The sequence below is a fragment of the Anolis sagrei genome, chromosome 8 (genome assembly GCF_037176765.1).
Source record: "Anolis sagrei isolate rAnoSag1 chromosome 8, rAnoSag1.mat, whole genome shotgun sequence".
NCBI lineage: Eukaryota > Metazoa > Chordata > Lepidosauria > Squamata > Dactyloidae > Anolis > Anolis sagrei.
In genome coordinates, this window is record NC_090028.1 from 33628504 (window position 1) to 33651834 (window position 23331).

Below are 23331 nucleotides of genomic sequence, written 5' to 3' on the forward strand. Positions count from 1 at the left end.
AAAACAAATAAATAAATAAACAAATAAAAAATAAATAAATAAATAGACAAACAAATAAACAAAACAAAACCACACCAAACATAAAAGGAAGAAAGATGAACCTGACCTGGAAACCCTGGAAGTATTGCTTTTCACCAGTGCCCAATTTGCTTGGTCACGTTGTTTTCCTATTACCCTCCCCCTCTCTCCCCTACCCAGACCATTCCCCCCTCGCCCCCCCCCCCCACGGTTACCCCCACTTTCCTCCACTCTTTCTGTCAAATCAATTGTTCTCCTTCTTTCGATGTAAACAATCTAACAGTCCAACGTGTGTCCATCACCCATAAACACACACAAAACCCCAGAGTAACAGACTTAAAACCCTCCAAACTACACCATATATACATATACACATACACTCATATACATATGCACATGCACACATTGATACACACACATATATATCTATATGCACAAACACACACAAATATACACACATACACACATATATACATATACACATGCACATATACATGCACACATATACACATGCACACACATATACATATCCACATACACACATATATACACACAAATATGCATATAGACTAGTGCAAACATATACACAATATGCATGTACACATATAAACATGCAAATACACACATATACACACATACGCACACACACACACACACATATATCTATATCTATCTATCTATCTATCTATCTATCTATCTATATGCAAACACACATATATAAACACACAAAACACATATACACAGACTGGGCCAGAGCAACGCGTGGCAGGGGATGGCTAGTAAAATATAAATTCATAGTGTCTCCTTGTTAAAAACATTGTCCAGACTCATTGTCTAGTCGTTCCATTTTCCTGTCTCAGTTACTCTGCATTTGCAAATGCTTGTTCAAAAAGCCAGGTCTTGACTTTTTTCCAGAATGTTAAAAGGGAGGTTACTGATCTAATACTTATAGGGAGGGCATTCCTCAGCCGAGGGGCCACCACCGAGAAGACCCTGTCTCTCGTCTCCACCAAATGTACTTGTGAAGAAGGAGCAGAGCCTCCCTATATGACAGTGCTTCTCAACCTTGGGTCCCCAGATATTTTTGGCCTACAACTCCCAGAAATCCCAGTTTACCAGCTGTTAAGATTTCTGGGAATTGTAGGCAAAAAACATCTGGGGACCCCAGGTTGAGAACCACTGCTATATGACCTTAAGGTCCTAGATAGTTCATAAGTTTTATCATATTTATTTACTGTATCATTATAACTGTCTTATTTAATTTATTACACAGAGTGCAATCAAGTCTTATAAAGCCTTGTTGATTTGCTATTGTGATATACCTTAGCTTATGGGCTAAGTTAAAGGTTTTCCCCTGACATTAAGTCGAGTCATGTCCGACTCTGGGGGTTGGTGCTCATCTCCATTTCTAAGCCAAAGAGCCAGCGTTGTCCATAGGCAACTCCAAGGTCATGTGGCCAGCATGACTGCATGGAGCATCGTTACCTTCCCACCAGAGCGGTGCCTATTGATCTACACAAATTTGCATGTTTTTGAATTGCTAGGTTGGCAGAAGCTGGGGCTGACAGGAGAAGCTCACCCTGCTCCCCGGATTCGAACCTGCAACCTTTTTGTCAACAAGCTCAGCAGTTCAGCGCTTTAACCCACTAGGCCTATGGACTAATCAATAAAATCAATAAAAATATTATATTACTAGTCACTAGAACTCATTCAATCTTCATTGCAATTAACTGAACATTTTCTTCATATTGGCATATTGTTAAAAATGCAAATGCCGATCATGAAGCTTCTTTTTCATCACATTTCTCATTCTTTAAAGCAAGGGTGGGCAAGTAACACCATGCATTTATGATAAATATGACTTTGTTTCCTGTCGATAATAATGAATCTAATCAGCGACATGACAAATTTGTCAGCTGCTCTATGAACAAAAGCAACAAAAGGCTAGGAAGGGATCCAAGCTGGCACCTTCCAGGTTATTATATTTCATTATTTTTTTTATACCAGTAAGAAACCTGGCAAAATGGCACTACCTAAAAGAATTCTCCTCCTTGTGTGACTGTGAAGCAGAACAGATAATTTATTATTAACCTGCCACAGGTAGAGCTTCAAGTGGCCCTTAGAAAATGCTTTTCCCTCAAACAAGAAGCTGAATAAGTTATTATTATTATTATTATTATTATTATTACTATTATAATATATTATATATTATATTATTATATCACCTCAATACCTCTGAGGATGCTTGCCACAGATGCAGGCGAAACGTCAGGAGAGAATGCCTCTAGACCATGGCCATAAAGCCCCCCCCCCTACAACAACCCATTATTATTATTATTATTATTATTATTATTATTATTATTAACCTGACACAGATAAGCATTCCAACTGGCCCTTTAGAAAATGCTATTCCCTCAAACAAGAAGATGCATAAGTTGTTGTTATTATTATTATTATTATTATTATTATTATTATTAACCTGCCACAGATAGAGCTGCAAATGGCCCTTTAGAAAATACTATTTTCTCAAACAAGAAGCTGAATAAGTTGTTGATGATGTTGTTGTTGTTGTTGTTGTTGTTAACAACCTGACACAGATAAGTGTTTCAACTGGCCCTTTAGAAAATGCTATTCCCTCAAACAAGAAGATGAATAAGTTGTTGTTGTTATTATTATTATTATTATCATCATCATCATCATCATCATCATTAACAACCTGCCACAGATAGAGCTTCAAGCGGCCCTTTAGAAAATGCTGTTCCCTCAAACAAGAAGCTGAGTAATTTTTGTTGTTGTTGTTGTTAACCTGGCACGGAGAGAGCTTCAAGCGGCCCTTGAGAAAATGCTATTCCCTCAAATAAGAAGAAACCAAATAATTCATCTGTATACTTGTCCACAATGTCCTGCCTCATGTACAGAGGAAAAAATGTTTAAAGCAACACACAATGCAGTTGCTCTTGCCTATTTTTGGACAAAAAATATTTAGCTGCTTGTGCTCATTCTATTTTTATCAGTTTTATACTTATTTATGCAGTGCTTTTGATACAAAATAAATAGTATTATTATTATTATTATTATTATTATTTGAAACATCACAAGATGAGTCTACAGCAGACACTCTGCTGGCTGTTGTATTGGCTCACACATCGGACACTTCCCAACTGTCTAGGGTTGTGTGATGTATCGGCGAATAATGTGTGCAGATCCCAGTAAGGTGGCCTTTTATAGCTGGCAGATGGTAATCTTGTCAGCGCCAATTGTGTTTAAGTGCAGGCCAAGGTCTTTAGGCACTGCACCCAGTGTGCCGATCATCACTGGGACCACCTTTACTGGCTTGTGCCAGAGTCTTTGCAGTTTGATCTTTAAATCCTCATATCGTGTCATCTTTTCCAGTTGTTTCTATTATTATTATTATTATTATTATTATTATTATTAATTACAGAGATAGCTTCAAGGGGCCCTTCAGAAAATGCTATTCCCTCAAACAAGAAGAAACCAAATAAGTAATCTGTATGCTTGTCTACAATGTCCTGCCTCATGTACAGAGGAAAAAATGTTTAAAGCAACACATAATGCAGTTGCTGTTGCCTATTTTTGGTCAAAAAAATATTTAGTTGCTTGTGTTCATTCTATTTTTATCAGTTTTATACTTATTTATGCAATGCTTTTGATACAAAATAAATAGCATTATTATTAATAATAATTACTGGCACAGAGAGAGCTTCAAGAGGCCCTTCAGAAAATGGTATTCCCTCAAACAAGAAGAAACCAAATAAGTCATCTGTATGTTTGTCCACAATGTCCTGCCTCATGTACAGAGGAAAAGTTGTTTGACGCTATGGACAATGCAGCCACTGTTGCCCGTTTTGGGTCCAAAGATATTTAGCAGCTTGTGCTCCTTCTATTTTTATCACTTTTTAACTAATTTATGCAATGCTTTTGATATGAAATTAACAAAAACAAAAAAGTAGGAAAATATGAATATGAAGAGTTGTTTGAGGCTATGGACAATGCGGTTGCTGTTGTCCGTTTTGGGTCAAAAGATATTTAGCAGCTTGTGCTCCTATTTTTTAATCAGTTTTATACTTATTTATGCAATGCTTTTGATACAAATAAATTATTATTATTATTATTATTATTATTATTATTATTATTTACTGGCACAGAGAGAGCTTCAAGAGGCCCTTCAGAAAATGGTATTCCCTCAAACAAGAAGAAACCAAATAAGTAATCTGTATGCTTGTCCACAATGACCTGCCTCATGTACAGAGGAAAAGTTGTTTGATGCTATGGACAATGCAGCCACTGTTGCCCGTTTTGGGTCCAAAGATATTTAGCAGCTTGTGCTCCTATTTTTATCACTTTTTAACTAATTTATGCAATGCTTTTGATATGAAATTAACAAAAACAAAAAAGTAGGAAAATATGAATTCATTGCCACAATTTTATAACCACTAGGCCATATACACTTTGGTATTAAAGCAACTTGCTTAGAGTTAAAATGGATTGCAAGAGGCAGCAAAACCTAAGTCGGTAATGGAGTGTGCAGTATTATTTATTATTCTGGAGATCTTCCCGCAGCAAATCTAAGAAAAGTACTATTATGTAGCTGGCCAACTCTGCACCCTTAGGGAAACATTGGAGAACCTTGACATAACCTATTTTTACCTGTGCCTCTGGCGGTTTTGCATTCAAGTTTATAGGTGAGCATGTCAGGTAGTAGTCAGAATAAAGCCGGAGACACACTGTATTAATCAGAGCGCTGCGATTCCTTTTCTGTTTGTGCTTGAAATTTTCATGACATTTCTTCAAGGTGAAATTCTGTTGGACATTTCAACAGGGTCAATCTATAAATCCAATTAAAAGTAACTCCTATTTGCAATGGAACACTCTAGTGTTTTCAAGAGCCAGAATTCCATGTGGTATCTTTCCCTCTTTCTTAAAAAAGGTGATTTTTTTAATCATGGTGTATTTGCAATAAAGTAAAAAATTACTGGAAATAGTTTCATGTATATCTCAAAAAAAATGTTAAACACAAATTTCAAAATGACACCTCAAATGTACCTTTTGAATATGCCCGATGAAGGATTAGAAAGAAAATTCGGGGGGGAAAATGTTTTACACGACAGTGGCAACTCAAATAGTATATGCCAGATATTGGAAAACCCCAGAGATACCTGTTTTAGAAGAGTGGGAAAAATATATTACAGATATGCTGATAATAGACAAAATAACTGTATTATTAAGAGAACTATTCAATAACTTTGTTAATGAATGGCAACCAATGATTTGACACCTTAATGTAAAATTAAATTAAAAATGTATATAGAGGATCCTATAAGATTGTAGGCGAGGAGGAAGCGGATGTAAAGTAAGATTCTATGATATTTTTATGTGTATTATTTAGATAGTAGACCAGTGGTTCTCAACTTTCCTAATGCCGTGACCCCTTAACACAGTTCCTCATGTTGTGCTGATCCCCACTACAATATTATTTGTCTTGCTACTTCATAACTATAATGTTGCTACTGTTATGAATCGTAATGTAAATATCTGATATGCAGGATGTATTTTCCTTCATTGGATCAAATTTGGCACAAATATCCAATATGCCCAAATTTGAATACTGGTGGGGTTGGGGGGGATTGATTTTGTCATTTGGGAGTTGTAGTTGCTGGGATTTATAGTTCACCTACTGTTGGGAATCAGCCCGTATTTGTGTTCCAAGATCATGATGCTTCTGATGATGCTTCTAATGTGGGCAATGCTGTGAGAAAAGATGAGGAAAATGATGATGTCGAGGCTGAGGTACAAGATGGAGATGGTTTGGCCAATGATTTTCATGCAAACAATGACAGAGAGGCCCTAGTGCAAAGGGCAGTTTCTCATGAGAATATTCCTGCTGGGCATAGGGATGATGGTTTACTCCCTCTCTCTGTGAACTCTCAAGATTTGGATTTGGAAAACAATTTGACACCTGGAAATGTTAATGAGCAGCCAGAAAGGGAGTTGAAAAACAGACGGCTGGAGTTCAGCCAGGACCAGGGGTGGCTCAACCCATTATGAAAAGTAAGCATTTGTAGTATAGTTGATTTTGTCCAGGGGCACTCTTGAAGTGCTCTTGGGGGGGAAACAGACCTTGATATTTGCAAGTTGTAGTTATTGGGATGTATAGTTCACCTACAATCAAAGAGCATTCTGAATTCCACCAATGATGGAATTGAACCAAATATGGCACACAGAACTCCAACGACAAACGAAAATATATATCAGTGATTGGTTGGGGGGGGGGGCAAAATACTGTTTGCTTACTGTTGAAAATTACCTAGGGCCGCCTCTGGCCAGGACCGACAACAAACTCAAGGTTTACATCACTCCGAAAGGCCAAGGGTGTGGAAAAAGGAAACCAGTTTCTGGGTTTAGGGATATAAGGTTTGCTTCAAGGGAACACCTGTTAGATCAGGCATCATTTGGAAATCAAGTTCATGTGCCATGGAAATCCTGTTTAAGGGGTCTTGTTCCTGTGGACACTTCTAGCCTTTTGGTGTTGACCAGCAGCGTCTGGATTGTCTTTGCATCCTGTTGATTCCTTATATACTGTCTTGGATTGCTTTTATATCTATTGTGGACACTGCTTTGAGTTACTGCATTTTACTGACCTTTTACTTTTTGGAACTTTCCTACTTTCTTACAAGCATTTCTTTCTACTGGCTCTTTTGCTAAGCTTCAATAAAAAAGGATTTGTTTCTTCACTCAACGTGTGGTATGTTTTAAAATCAGAGAGCTTTTCCTGTTCTGGAAGAGCATTCTGAACTCCACCAGCAATGAAATGGAACCAAACTTGGCACACAGAACTGCCATGACTCACTGAAAATACTGGAAGAGTTTGGTGGCTATTGACCTTCAGTTTTGGAGTTGTAGTTCACCTACATCCAGAGAGCAACAATGATGTATCTTAACCAAACTTGGCATGAATACTTAGTATGCCCAAATGTGAATACTGGTGAAATTTTGGGAAAATAGACCTTGACATTTGGAGTTGTAGTTGCCCAGATTTATAGTTCACCTACAATCAAAGAGCATTCGGACACCAACGATAGAATTGGACCAAACTTCTCACACAGAACCCCCATTACCAACAGAAAATACTGTGTTTTCTGATGGTCTTTGGAGACCCCCATGACACCCCCTCACGACCCACCCAGGGGTCTTGACCACCAGGCTGAGAAACACTGTAGTAGACTGTGATCCCTTGAAGAAAATATATTATCAGATCAATGATTATGGAACATTAAAAGATAGAAAGTATTGCACTGTATGCAACAAATACTTGCAAATGTATGTCTACTTGAATGAATAAATAAATAAATAAACATATTAAGTTTTTAAAAGGCGATTTTACGCCATTGGTTTCTGTTTGGGTAATGTAGTGTTTGCCTCTTTCAGCACTGAAGGCCCGTCTATCCAGACGGATTAGCAACTTGGCAACAAAGATGCAATAAAACACGACAAGTGGACATCTTCCGCATACGCGAATTGTTCTGCAAGTGTAGACGAATATCGTAATCATTTTATGGATCCCACATTTAGTTCTTCCAGATACAGTAAAAGCCCAATTGACCATGAAATGAAATTTCATAGTTAAAATGCCTCTTTCACGTTTTTTTTATTACTGCCATAAAAAATTTTATGGCTCTAAGGAAAGGTAATTCGCGAAATATACAATTTAAAGTTGAAGTCAATTATTTAATAAATATTTATCAGTTTAATAAAGTGCACATTTTCAATAAATAATGACAGACATTTATCATCGTATCCTTGGCATGTACATTATATATACCAGAATGGAGCTGAAGCAGGACGAAATGGAGAACTTGGGAGACCTTCTTGGACAACACTATCCCCCGCCCCACCATGATATTTACATTTGGCATTTCTTTTTTATTCTGTTTGCTTGCAGTTGAACCAAGAGAAAGAAGGTAACACTACCATAGAGTTGGGAAGTATCCCAAGGGCCATCCAGTCAAAAGCCCAACCACATTGGAAGCGGTTCTTAAGGCATTAGGCATTGTAATATTTACTTTTATGCTGCAAACACTCTTAAATTTCATCAAAAAACCATCAGAATAAGAAAACAATTTTCCTTGTGGTAACATAGATTATTACGGTATGGTACAAATATTATATATGCAGGCCAAAATGATATCATACCACTGAATTCAAAGACTCTGACTGTACCTAGAAAAAGGGTGAATGTATTTTGGTCAACACATGGAACAAATCAAAGGTATTCAGAGAGCAGAATTATTTCACCCTGTGGCATATGCTCCATCTACACTGGCATATAATGCCGTTTGAAACTGCATTTAAATCATCAGACAGATTGGAATATTATGTTTCTCTACATGAATATGGACATTTATCCATGACAATGAGAAGTTGTTCCTCTATCTCAGTGTTTCTCAACCTTCCTAATGCCACGACCGCTTAATACAGTTCCTCATGTTGTGGTGACCCCCAACCATAAAATTATTTTCGTTGTTACTTCATAACTGTCATTTTGCTACTGTTATGAATCGTCATATAAATATCTGATATGCAGGATGTATTTACATTCACTGGACCAAATTTGGCAGAAATACCTGATACGCCTAAATTTGAAAACTAGTGGAGTTTGGGGAAAATAGACCTTGATATTTTCACAGACATACAGAAGATAGCACTATCAGTGGGATACACAATGAATGTCCATCAGGATGACCACACAAAAATTTGTTTGAAAAAATAAGATGTCCTTATGGTTTCATAAGCACTACTCAGGAATGGGAGATGGAATAGCTTAACTTGCAATATATTGTGTCAACAAATTACACTGGCCAACAAATATTTTGGTGCCTCAAATGTTAGCGCTGTTTCTGGGTATACTTGACCTGCTGATTCCAAATATTATTTTTATTTATTTATTTACTTGCTGCATTTTTATACCGCCTTACTCAGCCCATAGGCGACTCAAGGTGGTTAACAGGGCAAAATTCAATGCTTACGATGTCTTAAATACAATTAAAAACATAACATATAATAAAAACTAAACAAATCAATAAAATATAAATTCATAGTGTCTCCTTGTTAAAAATGTTGTCCAGACTCATTGTCTAGTCATTCCATTTTCCTATGTCAGTTACTCTGCATTTGCAAATGCTTGTTCAAAAAGCCACGTCTTGACTTTTTTCCAGAATGTTAAAAGGGAGGAGGCCGATCTAATATCTATAGGGAGGGTGTTCCATAGTCGAGGGGCCACCACCGAGAATGCCCTGTCCCTCGTCTCCAACAATGTACTTGTGACGGAGGCAGTAACGAGAGCAGGGCCTCCCCAGACGATCTTAAGGTCCTAGATGATTCATAAGTTTTATCATATTTATTTACTGTAGTGTTATAACTGTCTTATTTTAACTTACTACATAGAGTGCAATCAAGTCTTATCAAGCCTTCTTGTTTGGTTCGGTATTGTGATATGGCTTAAGGGGTAAGGTAAAGGTAAAGGTCTTCTCCTGACATTAAGTCCAGTCATGTCCAACTCTGGGGGTTGGTGCTCGTCTCCATTTCTAAGCCGAAGAGCCAGCGTTATCTGTAGACACCTCCAAGGTCTTGTGGCCAGCATGACTGCATGGAGCGCCGTTACCTTCCTGCCAGAGCTGTCCCTCTTGATCTACTCACATTTGCATGTTTTTGAACTGCTAGGTTGGCAGAAGCTGGGGCCGACAGCGGAAGCATCTTAAGGTCCTAGATGGTTCATAAGGGGAGATGTGTTCGGACATGTAAGTTGGCCCAAACCGTTTAGGGCTTTATAGGCTAAAGCCAGCACTTTGAATTGTGCCCGGTAGCAAATATGGCACCAGTTTTCCCCTGTCACCTCTAGTTTTTGAGATACAGAATGCATGCCATATGCCAGTCACCATCTGATCACCTACAGAAAACCATGGTAACCATATCTAAGATAACTTGAGCTGATGCAGTCTATCCAATGCCATTTTCTGAATTAGTAACCAAAATACCCAGGGAATGGGCCTAATAACCAAGACACCAAGGATTTTTGTTGGAATGTATAATTGGTCTAGTATGGGATGGAAGGACAACATAATACAACATAATGTACACCGGGACCGTGGCGTAGCTGGCTGGGAGTCAGCTGCATTAAGATCACTACTGACCGAAAGGTCATGAGTTCAAGACCAGCCTGGGTCAGAGTGAGCTCCCAACCAAAATTGTGTAGCTTGTTGAAAAACAGTTGCATCCGTCAAGTAGGAAAATTAGGTACCACTTTGTGGGGAGGCAAAATTAACTGATTTACGAGGCCATAAAAATCTCCAGGAAGTATGCAAAGAATGAGGAAGCGACAGCTCCCCTGGTGGCCAGAAGCTGGAAAGTTAATAGCCTCTGAGTGTCTGTCTATATACGTTGCATGTCTATGGCATTGAATGTTTGCCATGTATATGTACATTGTAATCCGGAATATAAATACTGTAAATAAATAAATACCACATGATAGTTACTTCTTCGTGCATGTTAGAAGACAATGGGAAGAAAAAGTGGGAAAGTTTGATTCGGTCCATGGTGCCACATTTCTGTGTTGCAATATGATTTATTTAAACAGTCATAAGATAGAAAGAACATTTCCTACCATGTGTAATCCATTGCTTTGGATGACCCCATCTTGTTCCACAAGGTTTCGAGATATCGTGATGGAAGGAAGGTCCAGGCTCTGTGGTGGAAACTGGGGAGTAAACTCATTCCCTTGTGCAGCCAACTGGTCGCTTAGACCTTGAAAAGGCAGGAGTATATCTGCCATCCCTAGGCTGGTGGGGTCCAGTTCTGGGGGTGGCGTAATTGGAGGAATCTCAAACTCTTCATCACCAAGACTTGGAGTATGGAAGGTTTGCTTGGAAAAGAAAAGAAAAGAAGAATTTATAGAACACTGCTGTATATTCAATATGCCCAATAAAATGGCTCTCTGTGTAATTTAACTCAGTAGCAAACCTTAGATACATATATCTCACAAGTGTAGCAAGATTCACATATGCCCAGTTTTATGGATCCTTCAGATTAAAGATTTAAGTCTCATTATCATATGGCTTTAATGGTGTATCGGTATTAACTGTTTTTAATGCACACTTAATTAGCAACATCTGTCTTTGTTGTTGGGTTGAACATCAGCTACATTGCATTGCTTTTTAGGAAGAGGGTTTTTCTGGTTGTATAACAAATTGCCAGTTTATTGATATGTTAGAAAAAGAGCACACAGAGCTAACTCATTATTTGGATGCCTCAATAAAAGGCTGGCAATTCTAGTAGTACACACACAACATTAATCTGGCCGTGATCGGCACATGGTGTTATTAAGTGGAAAGATGCAATACTGGGGTGGGGTGCCCACCACCAATGGTAATACAAATGACCCTCTGTTTCTCTTACCACATAGCAGGCTATTATCAAGCAAATGCTCTTTCTGCTGCTACTGAGACCCCAATATAGGCTTGCTTTCCTAAAGAGGTACTACTAAGCAGTAGGCTTGGGCGGTTTCATTCGTTAATTTCGTAATTTGTTATTAATTCGTATTTGAATTAGCTTACGATGCAATATTGAGCCATGCAGGAATAGTGTGAGGAGTAAATTAGGTTCGAAACCATTTTTTCAATTTATTTCGTAATTATTTCGTAATTATTTTCGCATGTCTGGTGCAAGTTTTATAGTTGTTGTTTGTTTTATCACACACACAGTCAACAACAGAGGGAGAGGGAAGCTTCAGAAGTTCCCCCTGTCCCATTTGGAGGTTTTTTTAGCGTATTGCGCAATCGCGTCCGCCATTAACAAATCGATTCATAATTATACGAAATTTCATAAATTTCGAAATTTTTAAAAGGAAAATTTCGGAATTCTTTTAAAAAATGAAATGCGATGGACCCCTAAAAACGAAACGAGTTTAGAAACAAATTTTTCCGTTGTTACCCAAGCCTACTAAGCAGACATATAAGATGTGCCATGTGAGCCCTAAAGCCATAGCCACACATAAATCTATATAAATAAAAATGTAATGTTTGTTTGTGGGATTAACAGAACTCAAAAGCCACAGGACGAATTGACACCAAATTTGGACACAAGACACCTAACAACCCAATGTACGTCCTTCACTCAAAAAAACTGATTTTGTCATTTGGGAGTTGTAGTTGCTGGGATTTATAGTTCACCTACAATCAAAGAGCATTCAGAACCCCACCAACGATGGAATTGAACCAAACTTGGCACACAGTTCTCCCATGACCAACAGAAAATACTGGAAGGGTTTTGTGGGCAGTGTCCTTTGGTTTTGGAGTTGTAGTTCACCAACATCCAGAGATCACTGTGGACTCAAACGATGATGGAGCTGGACCAAACTCTACACAAAAAAACTCAATATGCCCAGATGTGAACACTGGTGGAGTTTGGGTAAAATAGAATGTTGACACTTGAGAGTTGTCGTTGCTGGGATTTATAGTTCACCTACAATTACAGAGCATTCTGAACCCTAGCAACGATAGAATTGGGCCAAACCTCCCACACAAAACCCCCATGTGGGCCACAGCAATGCGTGGCAGGGGACGGCTAGTGTATACATATATAGTATACAGGTAGTCCTCAGGTTTGAACAAAATAGGCTATGTAGGTTTGTTCTTAAGTTGAATTTGTATGTAAGTCAGAACAGATACATTTTTTAAATGTAACCAATCAAATTAGCTTTGGATAGCATAGAGAAGAGTTTACACCCGTGTGGTGTTTGTTTTGCTATCTGTGCTCCTGTTCAGAAGATTCCCTCTCACTTGGAAAAACGATTGGTGATAAAGCTTCAGAAGAGACATCTTTTTCTCATGATAGCTCTTCCAGGAGTGAATTTCCCTTCCAAGGGGTAGATTCCTCTCACTTCCAGTTGTGTTACCACCAATTGTAACTAGGAGTCATATGTAAGTTATATGTTTGTAATTGGGAGTCTACCTGTATATCAAAATGTGTGTGTGTGTGGGTATATGCATGTATGTGTATATACACACAGTGATGGTCATTGCTGTGACCCAGTCTGTGTATAAGTGTTTTGTGTATATATATATGTGTGTGTATATGTGTGTGTTTGTGTGTATATATATATATATATATATATATGGTTTTGCACATGCGTTGTAATGTATTTTTTGTTTTTTGGCTTTTTAAGCCCCTTCTGCTGTGTTTTTTCAGTGTTTTAATGAGTGATGGTCACTCGTTGGCCTGACAGGTGTATTGTGTCCAAATTTGGTGTCAATTCGTCCAGTGGTTTTTGAGTTATTTTAATCCCACAAAGGAACATTACAGAGAGAGAGAGAGAGAGAGAGAGAGAGAGAGTTTATGCATTTGGGGGAGGAAAGTTCTGTTTTCGTGCACCTTCCGAAAATAGGCGGGCGACCAAAGAGTCATTTTTGGTCCACAGCCAAAAAAAAATGCTAGATCTGACCCATTGGTGGCAATGGGGAGGGAGGTTCATGGGCCCCCCTTTCCTTCATTTTCAGGGATATTGAGATGAACATGGTCACACTTGGAGGACACATCTCCCACTGCTGGCCCACCAAGTTTCATAATGTTTAAGTCATCCCTTGAATTTTAGTATTTTTCTTTCTAGCAATAATATCTACTTCTTAAAAAATTCCCAAAATGGTATCCCCCACTGTCCCCGCCATGTAACTTCTCCAGGAGCAGCAATTGGGAAGCATTCCTTCTTGCCAAAGTCAAAGATGCACTTCCACAACAGCCAAATGATGATGATTATTATTAATTGCAATTAAGAAGGCAGAGAGATTGCAAAATATAGGATTGGTAGAGGAAGGCTGGTAGAACTTGGGTTGGTGGTGATTTTTGCTGCTACACTTCTTTTGAATAGTAATTAACAGCAGTAATCTTTTATCTCCTGATGGAGGCTGGAGTTAGAGAGAGAGGATGGGTTCTGTTGGCTTGGGAAAGCTTCCACAAAAACCCAATAGTTTTATTATTATTATTACTAGGCAGCCACAGCCAAACTATTATTATTAAATGAAATTAAGAAGGCAGAGAGCATATATAAACAACAGAGAGAACTTGTTTGCAAAGGAATGAAATTATAGGTATTGGTAGTAAGTTTAGGTAGTAGTTTTCTGAGAATGAGGCTATGCTGTTTGATGGAATTATTATTAATAATAATAATTACCTTTTAAAGGTTTTTTTTCTGTAGGAGGGGAAGGAGGATTAAAAAATATAAGGCAAGGAGAGAAAAAGCTAAAGAGTGACTCAGATCCACTCTAATATTTTTAAAGAAAAGCACATCCGCCCACCCAAGAGATGCTCTGTAATTTCTCCCAAGACCCCAAATGCACGCACCCACCCACCCATACTTTCCGACTCCCAGTCCCACTAAATTAAAAGAATCAAGAAAATAAATGAAAATTAAAAAAAAGATTCAATGCTAGAAGCCAAGCCAAAAACTAAAGCAGAACTGCGAGTGAGCGGCAAGGTAAGGCAAAATAGGCAAGGCAATTGGACCGAAGCAGCACCTCTCAGGGTCAAGACGCAACTGAGCAATGGAGGTGCTCGTCCCATGCAATAGACACGACTTGCATAAGACACATCATGGTGTTCTTCTACTTCTATTGGCCCAACAGGCAGGGCTCACAAGGAAACTCTGTGTGAGCCCGTGGCAGCCTCACCACATGCCACATACTCCGAATAGAAGGGAAGTAGCCACGCCTGGTAGCCACATAGGCAACTTAGGGTGAAAAAAACATGGCGGCCATGCCCTTGCTGTTATGGCAATCCAGCAAGGCTGAAGAAGTCGAAGGCAAATGGCCAAAACAAATCCGTGCACAAGTCGTTATATATACTAGCTGTACCCGCCTCACGTTGCTGTGGCCAACCTTCTCTCCCTCTTTCTCTCTTTCTATCTCATCGTCCTTCCTTCCTTTTTTCCTTTAATTCTCTCCTTCCTTCCTTCCTTCCTTCCTTCCTTCCTTCTCTTCCTTCTCTTCCTCTTTACTTCCTTCCCCCCTTTTCTTTCCCTTCCTCTTTCTCCCTTTTCTTCTTTCTCTACTTATTCTTGGACGCAACTCCCAGCAGTCCTCCTGATCAATCTATCTACCTACCTACCTATCGCTATCTAATCTATTTATCTGGAGGATTGCTGGGAGTTGCAGTCCAGGAATAGGAAACTGGAAATATGCTGGGATTGGGATGCTCTCAAAGAAATTCAAGAAGAAGAAAGCTTGCAGTTTGGAAGCAGTGCATTTGGATAATCCTCTTCTCCTAAAGGGCCTGGTCTAGGGGACGCTGGGAGCTGTAGTCTGGAAGAGAGTGTGGATATGCTATTGTGTGTTTTGTTTGCCGGGGGAGTTGTTTTTGCACTTGTGCTGTAGCATCTTTTTGCTTTTTTGGCTTTTTAAGTCCCTTCTGCTGTGTTTTTCAGTGTTTTTATGAGTGATTGTCACTTATTGGCCTGATAAGTGTGTTGTGTCCAAATTTGATGTCAATTCATCCAGTGGTTTTTGAGTTATATTAATCCCACAAACTAACATTACATTTTATTTATATAGATATATTATATGAAGTGGTTCATGTCCCATGACCCCCTTTTGAATCACTCAATATAGACCAAAGTGGCAGCTGGATGTGATGCAAAATCACTTCCGATACACCCAAACACAATGGTACAACTAGAGAGTTTTGCGGGAGTGAATACTACCACCAGGAGAAAATTCAGAGGGAAAAAGTTGCATCTCTTTGTTTTGGACCCCGACTCCTATAATCCCTCACCAACAGTTGTATTATTTAGAGCTGATGAGAGCTATAGGCAAATTAAAATAAAACATCTAGCCGTCTGAATTAAAGCCAATGTGTTGTCAGGAACATCATGGTTCTTCTAGTTTTGTTTGTTTATATAAAACCTACATATATATTTTTTCCTGCCAAGATGAAAGATCGGGGTTCAGGAAAACAGCAAAGGGACTGCTCCTCTTTGAGTTATTTACATTATCTAAAAAGAACGACTTAATGCCAGTTAATTTTAAAATGATATGTTCGGTGAAAGATCTCATTAAGTGCTGGAAATTGTCATCCTTCAAACTGTTAATGATGATATAAATTAATAACCGCTTGAGAGAAAATGGAAACCGAAACACAAGAAAAGGGAGGGGGAGATCCTTCACTTGCATATAAAACCTGTCAGCTGTCATTATTGGTCTCACACCAGAAATGACGAGTTAACAGACAGTTAACAGTCTGTAGGAACAACATGGTCTTCAGAGACAGAGAGGGAGACCGATTGCAACTTAATTCTAGCTTTGGAAGCATTGTCCTTCATTATAAAGATATTTATGGATGTTTTATAAATGAAAATAAAAGAGGGGGCATTTTTATACTGGGGGGAGTTAGGGTCTGCCAACACGAGAAAGGATGGATTGGCCATGGAAGGCGGATGGCTAATGAACATAACCCTATGGCTACATTTGCAGTTAAGTTTGGCACTAATGTGGTCTAGTAACAGATGCAATGGTAATTTGCGACTCATTTGCTACCCCATTACTGCTTAATGAAATCTAACATATCACATTAACAATATGGATAAACACTCATTCCTGATATGTGGCATTTGGCTGTTTTCATTACCGCAGTAATTAACACTTGAAATATTATTTCAATAAATATTTAAGGTGCTCCCGGAATGAAATAAAACAGAAACCAGGTCACCGCCACACAATATCGCACAGAGAAAGGCGTCGTAACCAAAAAGCTTGACATGTCAATTTCTCAACTCGGATGGTCCGCTCATGCTAATAGCACCGTAACCACCACAGGGCTTTGTTTTCAAAGGAGCAAAATAGGTTTTCCCATTTGAGATGTCCACACACAAAACACTGAGGTTCACTTGTAATTGCGCTGGGTAATTGAATTTACCTGTAGGGGAGTAATTGCAAAGTTAGGCTCAACCTGCAGTGCAAATATTAACACTCGCTTGTCTCCTACTCCTTCGGTGTAATTAAAACCACTAGTATAGGCTTTAAGCATGATAGCAAGGAGACGGCAGGCTTAATTTGGAGAAGGGAAGTTTTCCATTCAAACAAATAACAGCAAATCTCTCCCGCTTTCAAAGCACGTACGGCAAAATTATACGATACTGCAGCATGTTCTCCAGAAGCAATATTTATCATGGTAGTAATATCTCCTTACAAGCATTTTGGTTGCAGTGGAAAATTGTCTCACAAATGCCAATGGGTGTTTTTCAGAGAAAGGAGAAGAAAGAGAAGAACTGGGGGCCTCTGACTACATCTCATGGGATGATTGCTGAAAGTAATGCATGGATAAGTGGATAAAATGAATGTCGCCTTAATGGGGAGGGAGGACCTCATGGTGAAATAGTCTTATTGCAAATCATTGGGACTATTCACATCCTAAGGAGTGCCTTGCAATGTCACGTAATTTGACAGTGGAGAAAGCTACCGTTACAGCCCGAAAAATGTAATGTTTTCAAAAGGGTGATGCTACCAATCGTAATTTTAAGTACTATTAACTTTTCATACATTTCTCTCTTAGATTCCTTTTGGGGACAAAAAAAAAGCCCTCACCCCACCAACACTCAACAAAAAGCGTGTGTGTGGTTAAATGCCATCTGCACCGAAATGTTCAAAACATTTGTTCCTTTTGATAAAAATGCAAATCTGGAGAGCTGTTGTATCAACATATAACAGCCAATGTCTGACACGGTGAATTATCACAGCTGGAATTAAATTGTCTTTGAACAGCTGCTGGCAGTGGAGCTTTCATCAATGTTTGATTCAAATAGAGGAATGAAATTCTACAGAATGAAACATCATGTTGTCATTACAGATGGGGGTTTGTGTTCATTATCAGAACTAACACTGAAGCAAGTGCCAAGCAATCTTCCCTTATCTAAGCAGTCTCGTTGTGTAATGGAAGAGAGATGGTTTGAGGAACAAAGACAAAGAGAGATCCAGAGTACTGGAAAGCACGCTTTATTCTTGGTTGGCGCCAACCGGATATAGACCCCCTGGTAGCCCAGGAAAGAAGGGTCCCGAACAAAGGAAATGCCGAGTTTAAATACACTTTTTGAAAATAAGTATTCATGCATCATAGAAACATCACAATGTGCGTCACAAACATCTACTCTTTCACTGACTTCAAAGGCATATTTTGGAAATCAACAAGTTGTCAATCCTCATTAATTTACTATCTAAAGAGTGACTGTTAATGTACTCCCAGCGCCAGGATGTCTCCGGACCTGCTCCATCCATCTTGAGATAACATTCCTGAGACCCCCTAATGGACACTTCATTAGTCAATTTTACGATAAGGTACCAGGCACCTCTTAATGGATGATAAGGTGCCTGGTGCCTGGTGCCTGGTATGTATCTTATCTTATGGTCTTAGAAGTGTCAGGCACCACATTCCTTTTCCTGGGGCTGGCCTCTTATTTTGCAGCTTTTGAGAAGTCAAGTGAACTAGCTATGCATGCATACATTTCTCTTATATATTTTCTACCTCCTATTTCTAATATGGTTATATCAAATATATTTTCCAATATGTGTATTATGTATTTTCATCAAGCCTTCATCAAATCCCCCCTTTGGTGCTCTGAACCGGAAGGGGAAGAGCATCATCTAACTAAAGCTAATAATTGCATTTCATCTTGTTTATCATTTACCATCTTAGATATGCATCTTTTCAGCATTTGGAAAATAATAGGCAGAATACATAACATTAGTAACACTACTAATAGGATTATACAGAAAGCAAAAAACAGTTCCTTTAACCATTGAATCGATGGTAGCCAGCTCGTGAGCCAATCAAAAGGGTTTGAAACCCCATGTGTGTTGTTTTCTATTAAGTCTGTCATTTGATTTAATTCATCCTCAATTGTTTTATTCAGATCATGGAATCTGACTTTGCAACCTTCTTTCATTAGTTTACAGAAACCTCCTTGTCTTGCCAACAGGTAGTCCAGGGCCATACGGTGTTGTAAGACAATTTGATGTAGCTCTTCTACTTCATTTTGCATGGCCCTAACTATGAGTCCTGTGGCATTTATGGATTTTTCCAATCGGCAGGTGAGGCCTAGGATACTCTTTCTATTTTCTTGGGCCACTATGCCTGGGTAGCTTCCAAGCGTCAGTATGCCCGTTAGCAGACCTCCAGCCACTCGGCCTCCTTCTGTCTCAGACAATTGTGCTCCTATTATTACCTCATCTGAGCAGGCTGGGCCTAGGGGTGCTGATCTGTCTCGCTTTGTTCTTATGCGGCGAGAAGCAACCTGGACTGGGAATGTAAAGTATCCAACACCTGCACACTGGTATCCACCTGGATGGAAATTAGATGCCCAACCATCATAGAAAAACCACAAATTGGGATCATATATTTTCCAATCATTACATGTAAGAATATCCCCTTCATTTGTCATGCTTTTTCTCATCATTAGGGCTCTTAAGTCTTTCAAAAACTCTTCAAGTGTGTTGTATTGTTCCATAAACTGTGAAAATAACCCAAAGGAGCTATCTTTCATGATTTCATATTGTTCTCTGGCTTTTTTGTAATATTCATCCTCTCCCTGGGAGGGGTCACTGTATTGTTCTTGGAAATATAAACTGTGCCAATACCCTGATGCTTGGGAAGCATTATGTTTCCCATGAAGGTAAAACTTCTCAGTACAGTGAGAGTAATTTCCCACATTGAGAAGGATTTCCCTCTCCTTTTCTGGGATACTCTTCCACCCTTTCCGATAACCTTCTGGATAATGACAACAAAAACATTTGCCAGGGGTGGTCTTTGAAACCTTTATCATTCTATGCCGTAGCCCATTTAGAGAGGCAGGGGGGTTAAAGATTGTAGGTTTTCCTGTTTTCTCTGCTAAGAGAAGAGTGGCCAAAACCACCGCTTCCTCATTGATCAAAGCAGGCAAAAAGGAAAACTCACGTACTGTTTCAGGGTGTTCATATATCAGAGTGGCATTTCTCCCATATTGATCAAACATAAATTTGGCATGCTCTTTGAACCAGTTACCATCTACTTCTAAAATTGACACACACATTAACACACATATCTCCCACAAAGCTTTCATTCTTCTGGAATCTGACCGTATGTAGAGCAACCGTTCCGGTAGGCTGCAATAGGGTCTAGTTCCGTCTTCTATCCTCTCCAGTTGGGGTCTGACAGTGCGTAGAGCTTAGTCGCTTCCAGGTATGGACTTAAGCTGCAGTGTCTAGCCCGTATCTTCTCATCCAACAGCAGGGGCAGATCTGACTGTACGCAGGGCAAGACAGCTTCCTGGTATGTGTCTTGCAGTATCAGTCTAGTCTGAATCTTCTTATTTACCACCGCCTTCCTTTTGGTTAGAACAACCAAAGTTTCGAGTTATTTTAAGCTTTAGTGGGTCTTTTGGGTCTGGAATAGCATGCCAACTGGGAGCAGCCTTTTTAATTCTAGTCCAGTGAAGCCAAGGTTTGATTTCTGCTACCTTGACCGCACTGGGTGATGTAAGAATTACCACATAAGGTCCCTTCCATTTGGGTTGCAACGTTTCCCCTTTCCAATCTTTAACCCATACCTCATCCCCTGGGTGAAACAAGTGAGTGGGGGTCATGTGAATGGGCGGCCTGAACTCATAGGCATACTGCCGTAGCTCTTGCAGTGTTTTCCCCAAAGCAACCATTTCCTGTCTCTTTGCCTGGGCCCCTATCTCATGCAGTTCCCCTTGCAATCTGGGAAACAAAGGAGGGGGCCTCCCATAAAGCATTTCAAAAGGAGACAGTCCAATGGTCTTAGTGGGGGTACATCTAATATGTAACACTGCTAGAGGAAGAAGTTGAACCCAACTAAGTTCAGTTTCTTGACACATTTTAGCTAACTTAGTTTTCAGAGTTCGATTCATTCTCTCAACCTTGCCTGAGCTCTGAGGCCTATATGCACAATGCAATTTCCAAGTTATTCCAAGAACCTTAGCCAAGCTTTGAATGGTGGCTTTAACAAAAGCAGGGCCATTATCTGAGCCTATGAATGCTGGCATCCCATGCCTTGGGATTATGTCTTTCATGAGTGCTCTTGCCACTTCCGTGGCCTTTTCAGTAACAGTAGGGTACACTTCCGGCCATCCAGTGAAAGTGTCTACCATCACCAGTAGGTAGCGGTATCGCCCTACTCTAGGCATTTCACTGAAATCTACAACAATGGCTTCAAAGGGTACATTTCCACAATGCTGGATGCCTGGAGGCTGGCGCGGCCCTTGGCGTGGATTGTTCTTAGCACAGGTGTGACACCTAGCTGAAGCTGCCATTGTCAAAGAGTGGAGTCCATCTATGTACAGTTGTCTTTCTAGTAGTTTAGCTAGCGCCATTTTTCCTAGATGTGTTGACTCATGGGCTCCCTTTACTACTTCCCAGGCCATGGTTCTGGGGACAATGATTCTTCCATCCGGAAAGGCTAGCCAACCAGTAGAATTTGCCAATTCTACTGCTCCATTGTCCTGGGCCCATTGTTGTTCTTCTTTATTATAGGTAGGCTGCACCTTGGGATTGGGCAAGGGGAGAAGGGTAGCCACCTGAAGGGGTCTGGCAGCGGCTTCTTTGGCTGCTGCATCTGCCCTTCGGTTCCCTTGTGCTACCGGATCTTGCCCTGGTTGATGTCCCTTGCAGTGCATCACAGCTACTTGTTTTGGGGCCCATACAGCTTCTAGGAGATGTAATATCTCTTCTGCATGTTTGACTGGTTGGCCTGCTGCAGTTAAAAGTCCTCTTTCTTTGTAAAGTGCACCATGGGCGTGCAGTACTGAAAAGGCATACTTTGAATCAGTGTATATGTTAACTCTCTTTCCCTTTGCTATCTCCAGAGCCCTGGTGAGAGCAATGAGCTCAGCCTTTTGAGCTGATGTATTTGCTGGCAGTGAATTTGCTTCCAATATTTCTTTGATGGTAACTATTGCATATCCTGCTTTTCGCTCCCCTCCTTCCATAAAACTACTGCCATCAGTGTACATGGTGAGCTGAGCTCCTTGCAATGGAATATCAGTCAAATCAGGTCGACTGGCATATACTGTGTCCATTACTTCAATACAGCTATGATGTTTCTCCATATGGGGATCTATAGGTAGGAGGGTAGCAGGATTCAAAGTAGTGCATTGCTGAACTTTAATGTGAGGGTTCTCACATAACAAAGTCTGGTATTTCAGCATTCTGGAGGTGGTAAGCCAATGGTGTCCTTTGTGCTCTAACAATGTCACTACCTCATGCGGGGCCTTGATGGTCAAATCTTGTCCTAGGGTCAACTTCCTGGCTTCTTCAGCTACTAAGGCAGCAGCTGCTACTGCACGTAGACATGGGGGCCATCCTTTTGCTACCATGTCTAGCTGCTTAGACAAATAGGCCACTGGTCGTGGCCAGGAGCCCAAAGTCTGTGTTAAAACGCCAATGGCTACACCCTCTTTCTCAGCAACATAAAGAGTGAAGGGTTTAGTTACATCAGGTAGGCCCAAAGCTGGCGCTGTCATCAGGGCTGACTTTATTTGCTGGAAAGCCTCGTCCTGTTCTTGTGTCCATTTAAAAGGTTCTTTTTCACCCCCCTTTGTAACTTGGTACAAAGGTCTTGCCAATACGGCATAGCCAGGAATCCAAAGTCTACAAAACCCCGCTGCGCCTAAAAATTCGCGGACTCTCTTCCTCGTAGTGGGGACTGGGATTTGGCAGATGGCTTGCTTTCGTTCAGTTCCTAGACTTCTAAATCCTTGTTTTATTTGGAATCCTAAGTATTTGACCTCCGTCTTGCACAGCTGGGCCTTGGTCCTTGATACTTTATATCCCTTATGGCAAAGTAATTGGAGTAGCCGCTTGGTGGCGCCCCAACTCTCTTCCATTGAGGTGGAGGCCAAAAGTAAATCATCTACATATTGCAAAAGGACAGTCTTTTCTGAGTCAGAATGAAAGTCCTCCAAATCCTTTGCTAGGGAAGTTCCAAATATCGTTGGAGAATTTTTAAAACCTTGAGGCAATCTTGCCCACGAATACTGTTGTTTTGCTCCTGTGGCTGGGTCTTCCCACTCAAAAGCAAACAACAACTGGCTTTGGGGGGCTAACCTTATGGAGAAAAACGCGTCTTTAAGATCAAGGACTGTAAAATGGGTGGCCTCTGCTGGTATGAGTCCCAATATCACATAAGGATTTGGCACAACTGGGTGCAAGGTAACTGTTGCCTTGTTGACTTCCCTAAGGTCTTGAACAGGGCGAAAATCATCTG

The 23331-nt window shown here is 40.0% G+C and overlaps 1 protein-coding gene across 1 annotated transcript in view; it reads right to left on the reverse strand.

The window, feature by feature from the left end:
- The window catches only part of TOX3 (TOX high mobility group box family member 3), a 158788-nt gene that overhangs the window by 38411 nt on the left and 97046 nt on the right, over window positions 1–23331 (reverse strand). The window contains exon 3 of the mRNA XM_060788139.2: window positions 10697–10954. Coding sequence (XP_060644122.2) covers window positions 10697–10954 — 258 coding nt within the window. The remainder of the gene's footprint in view (window positions 1–10696; window positions 10955–23331) is intronic.